The sequence below is a fragment of the Watersipora subatra genome, chromosome 10, assembly GCF_963576615.1.
Source record: "Watersipora subatra chromosome 10, tzWatSuba1.1, whole genome shotgun sequence".
NCBI lineage: Eukaryota > Metazoa > Bryozoa > Gymnolaemata > Cheilostomatida > Watersiporidae > Watersipora > Watersipora subatra.
In genome coordinates this window covers 44,015,748-44,029,754 of record NC_088717.1, presented here as the reverse complement: position 1 = coordinate 44,029,754, position 14,007 = coordinate 44,015,748, and the positions used below count along the sequence as shown (strand labels likewise).

The 14,007-nt window shown below is 34.8% G+C and overlaps 1 protein-coding gene across 1 annotated transcript; it reads left to right on the top strand.

Moving 5' to 3' along the window:
• The first annotated feature begins 4,136 nt into the window (after window positions 1-4,136).
• LOC137407113 (E3 ubiquitin-protein ligase Arkadia-like) lies at window positions 4,137-9,649 on the top strand. Its single transcript, XM_068093713.1, has 9 exons — window positions 4,137-4,163; window positions 4,846-5,033; window positions 5,574-5,821; window positions 6,264-6,361; window positions 6,448-6,549; window positions 6,712-6,923; window positions 7,463-7,625; window positions 8,033-8,313; window positions 9,520-9,649. Exons 1-9 carry the CDS (start codon window positions 4,137-4,139, stop codon window positions 9,647-9,649), a joined length of 1,449 nt encoding a protein of 482 aa, XP_067949814.1.
• The last annotated feature ends 4,358 nt before the right edge of the window (window positions 9,650-14,007 follow it).

Sequence of the window (14,007 nt, the reverse complement as noted above, 5' to 3'; positions counted from 1 at the left end):
ATCAAACAAACATTATATATACCATAATGAGAAATCCTAGAATCATCTGATATGAGAACAATAATTTGATAAACCTAGCAGAGTTTCAGAATACTAATAATTATAAAGTTGTTTTCAAAAAATCTACAGCTTGCGATTTTAAGCAGAAAAAGTCCCACACTGGCATGATTAGAAGCTTTCCTCGCATCGTTGTCACCCGCTTCCATTACACACATTAGTTAGCCTCTGAGCGCAGTTGTAGGTTAATTTTTAAACCTAGTCATTCAGGGCGTGGTATATCCATCTTCAGACACGTAGAGGCAAAAATTCAACAATTATTGACACAGCCATTCACAGAGGCACAAAAAGTTTGTTGTCAGTTTTGTTGACTAAAAGAGACCTTTGGACAAACTTTGTTTAAAATGAAATGTTAAAGGTTTGCACTTGTCTAAAATTCATCTCACCAACATATTATCACTTATTGACTTGAAACACCCCTATAAACTCTAGATTGGTTTCACACAGAAGGTAACACCGTGGGCCATAACAAAAAGGATGGCAACAAGATTCTTGACAAAGGTTTCAGTATGAGGAAACATTAAGAAGTCTTCAGTGAATATCAAATCATGATAAGTGTAGCATGACAACTAAAAAAACATTCAGTAAGATACTTTTACTGCCAAGATTCGTTGTAACTTGTGTCTGAATGACAAGTTTGATATACAAGCTTTAGAGATCAAGCTTGAGCTCTATGTAGCAGAAGTACCTTGAACAACTAGAAGGTTCCTTTAATATAACCAGTAAGGAATATGCGCTGAAGCAACATAGTTTATTACATCGAACTGAGTTTTCTAGTCAAAGTAATTTACTTTCCGGTATAATCCAAAAACTTCATTAAAAAGTTTTTTTTGTTATTTTTATTTAAACATTATTGATGATTTGCAAGACTGCTGACATTTGGCCTTTATTTAAATAATTTTAATAAGCAAACATTTACCAGTGAATTATGATAGACGTCAAAAGTGAAAATGTAAAATTTGCTGTTTTGTTTGACTAGTTATTAAGGATTATTTTATCATCGTTAGCAGACAACTTTTGATATTAATCTTTCAATAATGAAATGGTATGAAATTGTCATGAACAAATGCCTTTTCCTACATTTTCATCATAATTACTGCAACTTATGTTGAGCAGTTGCTTCATATTTGTACAAACCATTATTCAGGAGGTTTAATTCAAGGAGCCAACCATACAGCATCAGTTTGAGAATCTCATAACTGTCCGTGTCAATCCCCTTTTTTACCAAGTATCAGTTTAACTTCTCTAAACTCTCGTCATGCCACTAGAATGCTTTATTCTATTTCAGGAAACCCACAGATTTTGAAAGCACTCAATCCAATTCTATAGAGCAGCCGTGCTATCTGGTCATCTGGTCTTTAAATGTAGTCTGTATTCGAACCAGCAGTAAAAGATGGTGACAAGGCAGATAAATGAAGTTTTAATTTCTGATTTATACAAAACCTGAATAAAATAATCATGAGCTATCTTTCCTCAGATATTATTCTACATGTAAAACTTGTTCAGTGGTAAGAAGTTATGTTATTTCTTCTCTATTTTAATATATTGTAAACAATATGCTGCGCTATTATGTATAACTCTTTTTAGATGATTTGCCTCGGCTGGTTTTTCCATGGTAGTTGTGTTCTCACCGACTTTTTAATCAGTTTCAAAAATTATCCCATATAATTTTAAAAAAGGTTGTTATATACAGACAAAATTTAAATAAAAGTAAAGTGAAATATATAAGAACTTGTTAGCAATCAGCCAAAATACAATACACACAGAGGATTCTTGTTCAACTTGGAAATGACCATGGAAAATGACAGTTTCTATTAGTCCAGGACAGCTCTAACTTTTTTATCACTATTGGCGCTCTTTAGATATTTGTTCTTCATCTTTCCATTGTACTTATAAAGCTTGCTGGTACTTTTCCTTTACTGATTAGCTTGACAACATAACTTGTTTCCTTTGTTTCTTTCCATAAAACGCTGCCATAAGTATTCATCATGCATATTTAACTTATGTTTATGTCTTCTATTCTGCTTTCAACGTTTACTTATTTTTGCTCCTGCTTGAGAGTTGAGTGAGAGTTTTATGAAGTAGAGAAAACACAAAAACAAGATATGAACACTCAGAAACATATGTGTATATCACATAAATGTTAAAAAGCACAAGGTGTCACACTCACCATAACAAAAGTGAATAGTTTTACACTGCTTTAGATATATTAATAACATGAAATAGTGTGGTGAACTTTTAAAGTATTTTTATGCAAAGAGTGGATGTTCATGTTAATATACTTTGGTGTGCGCATGTATGTCTGTATAATTTTTCATCGATATTTTTAATAATCATCAACAAAATTATATCTTCACTACATTCCAAAAATAGTAGATGTAGTATGCTGGTGTCACAAAATAGTAAACGATGTCAGTTATGTGTGTGGAATGATAAACACAACTATCCTGGGCCTAGTTTACGCAGAGTTTTGAAGCCTGTGATACAATTTCAGTTTGTGATAAGCCAATATGTTCAAAGATTTGGCAATGTGATTGGCGGAAGTGTGGTAAGCTAGATGATAGAATAATAGTAGGCCTATATAAGTCTAAGTCTAGGTTTCTGTAAAAGGAATATCCTTTTCCGCTATCGATATGTTGAGACAAAAAATATATTTATCTCAACCAACAATAATATGAAAATGTACAGCTTTAAAGTAAAACAGCAGTGCTGGCTTTCTGTTTATGAAATATCTGCATTGCCTCAAAAGAAATGTATTTGATGAAAATACACGTCATCACTTATGACGTGGCCGAGTCCTTTATATGATCTCCTTCATGACTGAATGTTATCCCCCAATATAGAAATTGAAAAATACAGTATTCACATTGAGATGAGAGATCAACAAAACGTAACTTTTTGCATATTGATCTTCGTATGGTTGGTGGTATACCACTAAAGATTATTATTGATATCAGGATCAACCTCTCGTTTTAGCAAGGTGATGCCGTTGATTCTTTGAATGAAAACAGTGTATCATGAAATCAGTGTATGCGTACAAGGTAATGGAAAGCGATATTGTAAGGAAGTTGTTTATGTACATTAGAAAGTGTAGGAGTAAGATTACATATTACCTGTAGCAGGTAATTTCACCTGACCTGATTTGGTTGAGGCGCAGACGGAAATGAGGCTGGATGCACCTTCTAACACCCCCAATGGGTCTTTTATGAGTAAAAACACTGACCAACTGATCATAAAGCAGTATACTAACCACTTATTACCCTTTCAGGTTAGAGTCATGGTATGAATATTGTTGTTTTATAATCACTCGACGCATTTTTATGAAAAAAGCTGAAAGTTTTTCATAAAAGCACCTTTTTAATGCATTGCTTGCTCTTTGGGTTGTGTTTGCTCAGTCAGGTAGTATGCAGAGACACCAAATGTAAATTTGGGAAAGATTTAAGGAATCACACATTTCCAGACTGACAGTTCTGAAGACAAAATATGAAATATCTAAAAGATTTTAGCTGAAACTAGGAGAATAGTGTAGACGCCTAAAGACTTTAACGAGTCATGTGTACTGTTTGTTCTCAACACAATTTTATCTCATTTTAAGGCTCCATAAGTGTGCCAACTTCTCTAGTTTTATTAGGATTAAACATAGCTAAAGTTTATCCTTCTTTTGTTTGCTAGTCATTTTCTCTCCTATTCTATATTGGTACCTATTGTTGATTGTCTTTGTCGGTTAGTTAGACATCGGTAGTTATTTGGTAATTACACAGAGATTGTCCATGACTTGAGTTCATGAGTCAGAATTTGTACTCAGCTTTTAATTCTGACTCTCTGATTAGTCTCTGATTTTACAAATCTGTTAAGTACAAAATTACCATGTGGATGTCAAATTGTGTATTGATATAATTATGATCCTTTATTAAATCCAATGCATTGTTCTAAATTGTTTCCGCTGCATTGTTGGTGTTGTAACAGTTCACACTGGGAGCAAGAGGAGACGGAGATCTTTTTCAGTTGCCGAAGTAGACTTGACCGGAATACCTGCTGTTGCTGCTGAGCTTACCGATTTGACCGCATCAGACGAATAGATGGCAACACCTGTTGATAATACGATGGTGAGTGTGTGCCAGCGTATATTCAAGTCGTATATGTTGAACTATGTGTTTTTATCTAGTATTTCCGATGAATTCTGTCAAACTGTGGAGAAATTAGGGGTGTAAAGGTAATTACACTTATATGTTAACTCTAACCGATTTTGACTATCAAAACGTTCAAGTATTATATTCTTACAAAAGATGTATTTATATAAGGCAGGCTAATTTTAGAATAGTCCATCGTCAGTTATATCTCAATTAGATTTTTACTAAACTTTGTACAGAATCTAGTCATTTGTGAGGCAGGAATGATGATGAGTCATTCATTGTTTGCTGTAGTCAGCAATATTTGTTGGCATGGGAAGGCACTTGTCATTAATCATCATACCGCTTCTTCTGCTGTAAAAAGATATGAGAACTTTTTTGGTACTTACTTTTTGTTTTCAGGTTTATTAGTCTTTGCGCAGTAGCCTATTATAGCCTTATTATAATCTTTACGCATTCCAGTCGTCTTGTGTAAATAGTTTCATGTCTAGTTGCTTTGTCACCAGTTTCACTTTGTCCATAAAACGTTTGCTTTGTATCGTCTGTTTATATTTTATTATGAGTTGGAAGAGCTAAGACTCTCTCACCATTTACAAATCTAGAATCTCATCAAGTAGACATATTGTGCTGCAATCTAGCAAATGCCGTTGTATTTCAGTCATCACAAGAGCACCTGCCTGAGGTCTCTGCATCAGCTAGACAGCGACCTGATCAAGTAGGGTCCACTCTAGGACAACTGCTGACTTCACATAATAACACTTTATCACCCATACATGACAGACACCCCGGTGTCTCTCATAGTTCAACATGGGACCATATGCCAGAGCCTCACAGTCGAGTGACTGGGTATGTTGTTTGACTCAATTCATTGGGAATATAGTTGCAAAATAGAACAGAGGCGTTTAACTCTGCAACGAACACAATAGCCCATATGATCGATAGTGACAATAGCAACTAATGATGTCATTCTGGCGTCAAGTTTTCTTCTGTGCGATTTAGCCCAACTAGTTGTTGTCGATTTTAATCTTGACACACCCTGCCACTCAAATCACTTAAAACATCAGCAGCAATCGCAAATGATAGAAAGACTTCAATAATTGATGATAAAATTTACTAAAACGTGTGTGAGGTAAACAGTCTGTTAGTTTAACAAAATAATTGACGAATAAGAAAATGGTTCAGCCACTATTGACCTTTGAGTGTACTAAGTCAACATGCCATGAAAGTAATCTTTTTGCCACCGTTTTTAACATTAACATGTATAAAGTGTGGTCTATTCTAACACTTTGATTCATTGGAGATGTCAGTCTAGAAGTTTCTGTAAGCACCTTGCAGACCAAGTGAAAGTTTTCTCAATCTGACAACCTGAAACATGTATCATTGTAGGCATCAACAGAACCGCGCCCCGAGACAAATCCATCACTATTTAACGAGTGGTCAGAGCCCTTTTCAACCAGAGCAGTTCTCCAGTCCCCATCATGATCCAGTCTTGTCTGCAGCTCCTCATCTTGGAAGTCACACAATTCTAATGCTTCCTAGCTATTCTCCTTTTCATTCTCCTTACTACAGTCTTATTAGACCAGTCGCCAGGAATGATCATTGTGTGCGCCATGGTTACTATGGTTACACTGAAGGTAAGTCAGAGTAGTAACTGTGTATATACTCTACGAGTTATATGACTGTATGAAATAGCCGTATTGACAATCGTGTTGTTGAGTTTGAAGAGATGTTTACTAGCTGTAAGAGTTGTCTTCTCTTGACTAATCTCTACTATTAAATTGGCAACAAAGATTCGTGCTAATTAAGGCTCATGAAACTGTGAAGTGCCTAAAAAAAGAAAACTTAGAGCAAGTTTACTAGTTGATTTTTTTTTCGTAGATTTTTTAATGAATGTTTGCAAAAGCTTTTTACATGAAGTCCTTTGGTAGTTAGCGAACTCCATTTCAATAACAAGCATTCAACTGGCTTGCTCTTTAGCATTAGAAGGTGCTTTTAACCAACATAGCTCACATGAATGCCTTAATGCTGAGATGAATGTACACCTCGATGCACCAAATGTTTATATCTCTATTGCAGGATCACATTATGAAAGTGGAGAACAGAATCATAGACGCAGTCCTAGTCCACGAAGACCGCTTGTGGAGCCATTTCCTGGCTTTCATTCTTCAACACTGGTATGTCATTGGAATGTCTGCTTTTCATCATTTTCGTCTTTGCTTCCAACAAGTTTAGGTGACATAGAAAATGGCTGTATTTGTAGCAGCAACAGGGTGCAAGAAGGTCTACTGAAACTCACACCTTAAATGACCAGAGTCACCGTATGACTGCTCTTCACTCTTCTTCTCATGCTGCTCCACCTAGAGTATGTAGGCCTACTCTATATGTTAAACTGCTGTCATAGTTCCTTTTTGTTGATGCGTTGTATTTACTAATGACCTTTAACAACTGCAAGGATACCTAGCACTTTAGTTGATTGCTCCTCACAGTTTTGTACTCGTTTAAATAAGCTAATATGTACTTTTAGGAACAATTACCCAGGCTGAGAGAGCACATCAGACCATGGCATCTTGTGCACAACGAAGATACATATGAATCTGATGACGGTCCAAGAAACAGTGGAGAGAGATCATGGCATAGCCTTGATACAAGGAGGCAGAGGCATGAAAATCCTGACGATCCTTATAACCAGTCTCTACGTGAAACAGAGCAATCTTATACCAGAACAGAACCTACAAGGTGAGTGTCTGTTTAATTTGATAAACTCAAGAACAATGTAATTCATAGATGTGAGTCGAAGAGTCACTATTCGAGTTTATTTTTAATAGCTTGAATAAAATAATTTGTTTTTGCAGATCTATCTTTTCACCCAGATTATCTAGTTTGGATTTTTACAGCCAAGCAATTTTTCATAATGCATTTGTGTGTGCTAAGTTAGAATAGCAAAACTAGATATGTGATTTTGAAATGGCCAACGGTTTCCATTGCGAGGTGTTTTCTTTATTGAAGCATGCTTACAGAGTCGTGACAGTACCTACTAGTTATGATGTTCCCAGCTGTTTTTGCCTTACCTCTGCAACAATTTTATGTGTGATATACAGAGAAGAGACTCTACAAGCACCGCAACAGCAGCATAGATATGTGGAAAGCTTACCTGCAGAGTCTTTGAACCAGAGCCAAAACCATGATGATCGTTCAGGGCCCTGGTACGTAGCATTTTCGATCATTTAACAATGTTTGGTACATGGCTTTTTGACCTTGATCTTTCATTTTTACAGTTTTATGATTAACAGTGTCTCGAATCGGAGCTCAGTGTCAAGGCCATCCTTCACATCAAGACAAACAGTATTTGACAATTTAAACACTAATATCACAGCTGAAAGCACTCCTCCTATTGGCTACTTAAATGTCGGACAGATGCATATTACTATCAACCATGCTGTAAGCAGTACAACCCTCTCTCTTTTGTTAATTACCTAACTAGACCATATTACTCGATGTCAATTGTATATTTACTCGTGTGTTTAACGCCATTCACTGGACAATATTTTTATTTTAAAAAGAAATTATTTTCAAATAATGCCGTCGAGAATCATAAAAGAAAAAAGCCAACAGTTATAGCTACTAAAATTGTATAAATGGTTCGATATATAGCGATTACAAACTTTCCTCTGCTAAAAGGACCGAAATTGCGTAGATGATTATCAAAGCCTTAACTTAAAGCCTCAAACCTATTGTTAGATGTTGCATGTAATCCGCTCAAATGATTTGAAAACCTTTAACATTCATAGGAAAAATGAAGACACAAACCATCACCACCTTTTATATCACCTTTTTCATTCATTTAGCCTCAGGCCTACCAGCCTGCTCAGCGAGGTCGGACTCACAATCATTTGATGGGCCTTCTACACTCTTTTCATGTTCAACACCAGCAGCCCGTCCACCGTGCTCCAACCCAGCCTCCCTCGACAACTAATAACCGAAATAAAGGCGCCTCACAGGAGACGATAGATCGTATGACATTTGCTTATCAATATAGTCAGATGGTTGATAGTGAAAGTGATCAGGGCAGCTCAGATGACAAGTGCACTATCTGCATCAGTGAATACAAGACAGGTGAACATGTTCGGTAAGTTACAGACTTCTATCACAACAGTAGCTTACAGATATGTAGTCACTATTTAACACCTTGAAATCTGGTCTAATATAGACAAACAAGAAACAGTATGTTATTAGAAACTAATCTCCTGCCTGCAGACAGTTTTAATTTTTACGCCTGTATGAAATGCCTTCAGTATTCCAGTGCTAACTCACACAATTTAGTAATTCACTCAATTTAAAACTTTGGAACTGTACTAATTAAAAATCAAACACAAGGATTTGAAATTTTTAAAATATATAAAAACCAGAATTTTTTCTTGAGCATACGATAAAAACGAAAAAACAGCTCCTTTGCTGATTTTATGCTACAGTTTCAAAGAGTTAAAACTTGCTTGTTAAATTTAATCACCATTATATATGATTCAAATTACATCATCATATACATCATTGTACCATATATACATTGTAGTTCAAATTACTTATTCTTAAAATTTATCAGCTGACTTGCAGTTATTTATATTTTCCATGCTTAGTATCGAGTAGCCTAAGCTAGCTAGCTCTGCTAGCTAGCTTAGGCTAGCACCCTATGCTAGCCTAAGTTAGCTGCCAAATGCAGAGCTAGCTATGTTCTGCGAGCATGGCTAGCTCTGCATTTGTAATTGATATTTATTCCTATTCACATGCCAACTTGCCAAATAATTGAAACATATTGTGCAGGATTACAAGAAGGCTTTTTTGTTACTTATTTTCAGCAATTTTATGAACTTGTTCACTGACAAATCTCTTTAAAAAGTTTCTTTATGATCGAGTCTCATTAGACAGCCATAAGTTTCTGATTTGCAACCGCTCATTAAAAACACCCGCGTACAAGAAAACATAAATCTTTGATAATCTTTAATTAATCATCGATTATAATGTACATCGTGTTATAGTTAAAGGTTTACTTGCAACAAAATTCACATTACAGTTATATGATAGCAAAAGATTCACTATGTTTTACTTTGCTGTGTTGTAGGTGCAAAAATACGTGAAAATGTGATTAAAAGGTTTTAAAAGCTCGAAAACGAACAGTTAATCGTGGCCATCATGAAAACGCTGCGGATTGGAATATCTTTATTTCAATGACAACTCAAACGTTTTGATTATTGCTTTTGCTTTGGCTATTGGAATTTTGTTGCAAGTAAACCTTTAAGAATGCGCCTCTCTTTTTTCACCTATTCCACCTTTTTTGTAGACGACTACCTTGTCTTCACCTTTTCCATCGTGACTGTGTCGATCGGTGGCTTAATTCTAACAAGAGGTGTCCGATGTGTCGCGTTGATATTGAGGCGACTATACCAGAAGGAACTGGGACTTCTACTTAATACAATTGTCAATTCTGATGTGTTGAGTTAACATTGGGGCAACTATACTAGAGACAGCTGGAATTTCTACTTAGTACACTTGTCAATTCTAATGTGCCGTGTTGATACTGAGGCGACTACAAAAGAGGAAGCAAGAGTCTCTGGTTAACATTCCGGGCACTGTTCATGACGGTTTTTAAATAACAAAAACTTGATATGTCTTATCTCAGTTTTTATATATATTGATATAATATTATTTTATTGCATTATTTTTTAAATATAGTGAACTTTTTTATGGTACGTTGTTTCTCAACTAGTACTAGGTGCTCACTTTGCTTTAAGGTGCTATGATAAATGCATTTCTACAGGTTTCCATTTTGTCGTATCAGTTTCCATCTTGTAAAACTGTAGAGGTTGATTGTGTGTAATAGGTTTTATTATAGTTACAGAATTAGAAAAAACAGCATTGCATCAATATCTTGTAACTTTAATTCAAACTGTTTACATACATAGCTTACTTTTTATGACTTTGTGTTGTATAATATAGATAGTACTTGTATAATCAAACGAACATTAGATATACCATAATGAGAAATCTTAGAATCATCTGATATGAGAACAATAATTTGATAAACCTAGCAGAGTTTCAGAATACTTATAATTATAAAGTTGTTTTCAAAAAATCTACAGCTTGCGATTTTAAGCAGAAAAAGTCCCACACTGGCATGATTAGAAGCTTTCCTCGCATCGTTGTCACCCGTTTCCATTACACACATTAGTTAGCCTCTGAGCGCAGTTGTAGGTTAGTTTTTGAACCTAGTCATTCAGGGCACGGTATATCCACCTTCAGACACGTAGAGGCAAAAATTCAACAATTATTGACACAGCCATTCACAGAGGCACAAAAAGTTTGTTGTCAGTTTCGTTGACTAAAAGAGACGTTTGGACAAACTTTGTTTAAAATGATATGTTAAAGGTTTGCACTTGTCTAAAATTCATCTCACCAACATATTATCACTTATTGACTTGAAACCCCCCTATAAACTCTAGATTGGTTTGACACCGAAGGTAACACCGTGGGCCATAACAAAAAGGATGGCAACGAGATTCTTGACAAAGGTTTCAGTATGAGGAAACATTAAGAAGTCTTCAGTGAGTATCAAATCATGATAAGTGTAGCATGACAACTAAAAAAACATTCAGTAAGATACTTTTACTGCCAAGATTCGTTGTAACTTGTGTCTGAATGACAAGTTTGATATACAAGCTTTAGAGATCAAGCTTGAGCTCTATGTAGCAAAAGTACCTTGAACAACTATAAGGTTCCTCTAATATAACCAGTAAGGAATATGCACTGAAGCAACATAGTTTATTACATCGAACTGAGTTTTCTAGTCAAAGTAATTTACTTTCCGGTATAATCCAAAAACTTCATTAAAAATCTTTTGTTATTTTTATTTAAACATTATTGATGATTTGCAAGACTGCTGACATTTGGCCTTTATTTAAATAAATTTAATAAAAACATTTACCAGTGAATTATGATAGACGTCAAAAGTGAAAATGTAGAATTTGCTGTTTTGTTTGACTAGTTATTAAGGATTATTTTATCATCGTTAGCAGACCACTTTTGATATTAATCTTTCAATAATGAAATGGTATGAAATTGTCATGAACAAATGCCTTTTCCTACATTTTCATCATAATTACTGCAACTTATGTTGAGCAGTTGCTTCATATTTGTACAAACCATTATTCAGGAGGTTTAATTCAAGGAGCCAACCATACAGCATCAGTTTGAGAATCTCATAACTGTCCATGTCAATCCCCTTTTTTACCAAGTATCAGTTTAACTTCTCTAAACTCTCGTCATGCCACTAGAATGCTTTATTCTATTTCAGGAAACCCACAGATTTTGAAAGCACTCAATCCAGTTCTATAGAGCAGCCGTGCTATTTGGTCATCTGGTCTTTAAATGTAGTTCGTATTCGAACCAGCAGTAAAAGATGGTGACAAGGCAGATAAATGAAGTTTTAATTTCCGATTTATACAAAATCTGAATAAAATAATCATGAGCTAACTTTCCTCAGATATTATTCTACATGTAAAACTTGTTCAGTGGTAAGAAGTTATGTTATTTCTTCTCTATTTTAATATATTGTAAACAATATGCTGCGCTATTATGTATAACTCTTTTTAGATGATTTGCCTCGGCTGGTTTTTCCATGGTAGTTGTGTTCTCACCGACTTTTTAATCAGTTTCAAAAATTATCCAATATAATTTTAAAAAAGGTTGTTATATACAGACAAAATTTGAATAAAAGTAAAGTGAAATATATAAGAACTTGTTAGCAATCAGCCAAAATACAATACACACAGAGGATTCTTGTTCAACTTGGAAATGGCCATGGAAAATGACAGTTTTTATTAGTCCAGGACAGCTCTAACTTTTTTATCACTATTGGCGCTCTTTAGATATTTGTTCTTCATCTTTCCATTGTACTTATAAAGCTTGCTGGTATTTTTCCTTTACTGATTAGCTTGACAACATAACTTGTTTCTTTAGTTTCTTGCCATAAAATGCTGCCATAAGTATTCATCATGTATATTTAACTATTTTTTATGTCTTCTATTCTGCTTTCAACAATTACTTATTTTTGCTCCTGTTTGAGAATTGAGTGAGAGTTTTATGAAGTAGAGAAAACACAAAAACAAGATATGAACACTCAGAAACATACGTGTATATCGCATAAATGTTAAAAAGCACAAAGGGTCACACTTACCATAACGGTAATGAGTAGTTTTACACTGCTATATATTAATAACATGAAGTAGTGTGATGAACCTTTAAAGTATTTTTATGCAAAGAGTTGATGTTCATGTTAATATACATTGATGTGCTCATGTATATCTTTATAATTTTTCATTGATATTTTTAATAATCATCATCAAAATTATGTCTTCACTACATTCCAAAAATGGTAGATGTAGTATGCTGGTGTCACAAAATAGTAAACTATGTCAGTTATGTGTGTGGAAGGATAAACACAATTATCCTGGGCCTAGTTTACGCAGAGTTTTGAAGCCTGCAATACAATTTCAGTTTGTGATAAGCCAATATGTTCACAGATTTGGCAATGTGATTGGCGGAAGTGTGGTAAGCTAGAAGATAGAATAATAGTAGGCCTATATAAGTCTAAGTCTAGGTTTCTGTAAGAGGAATATCCTTTTCCGCTATCGATACGGTGAGACAAAAAATATATTTATCTCAACCAACAATAATATGACAATGTACAGCTTTAAAGTAAAACAGCAGTGCTGGCTTTCTGTTTATGAAATATCCACATTGCCTCATTAGAAATGCATTTGATGAAAATACACGTCATCACTTATGACGTGGCAGAATCCTTTATATGATCTCTTTCATGACTGAATGTTATCCCCCAATATAGAAATTGAAGAATACAGTATTCACATTGAGATGAGAAATCAACAAAGCGTAACTTTTTGCATATTGATCTTCGTATGATTGGTGGTATACCACTAAAGATTATTATTGATATCAGAATCAAACTCTCGTTTTAGCAAGGTGATGCCGTTGATTCTTTGAATGAAAACAATGTATCATGAACTCAGTGTATGCGTACAAGGTAGTGGAAAACGATATTGTAAGGAAGTTGTTTATGTACATTAGAAAGTGTAGGAGTAAGACTACATATTACCTGTAGCAGGTAATTTCACCTGACCTGATTTGGTTGAGGCGCAGACGGAAATGAGGCTGGATGCACCTTCTAACACCTCCAATGGTTCTTTTATGAGTAAAAACACTGACCAACTGATCATAAAGCAGTATACTAACCACTTATTACCCTTTCAGGTTAGAGTCATGGTATGAATATTGTTGTTTTATCATCACTCGACGCATTTTTATGAAAAAAGCCGAAAGTTTTTCATAAAAGCACGTTTTTAATGCATTGCTTGCTCTTTGGGTTGTGTTTGCTCAGTCAGGTTGTATGCAGAGACACCAAATGTAAATTTTGGAAAGATTTAAGGAATCACACATTTCCAGACAGAAAGTTCTTTAGACAAAATATGAAATATCTAAAGCATATTAGCTGAAACTAGGAGAATAGTGTAGGCACTTGAAGCCTTTAATAAGTCATGTGTACTTTTGTGTTCTCAACACAATTTTATCTCATTTTAAGGCTCCATAAGTGTGCCAACTTCTCTAGTTTTATTAGGATTAAACATAGCTAAAGTTTATCCTTCTTTTGTTTGCTAGTCATTTTCTCTCCTATTCTATATTGGTACCTATTGTTGATTGTCTTTGTCGGTTAGTTAGACATCGGTAGTTATTTGGTAATTACACAGAGATTGTC

Bases quoted from the DNA above. Each gene is read 5' to 3' on its own strand.
- LOC137407113 (XM_068093713.1), top strand. From the start codon at position 4,137: ATGGCAACACCTGTTGATAATACGATG. The intron at 6,362-6,447 runs GTATGTCATTGG...CTGTATTTGTAG, and splicing joins GCTTTCATTCTTCAACACTG to CAGCAACAGGGTGCAAGAAG. The intron at 7,626-8,032 runs GTAAGCAGTACA...TCATTCATTTAG, and splicing joins ATATTACTATCAACCATGCT to CCTCAGGCCTACCAGCCTGC.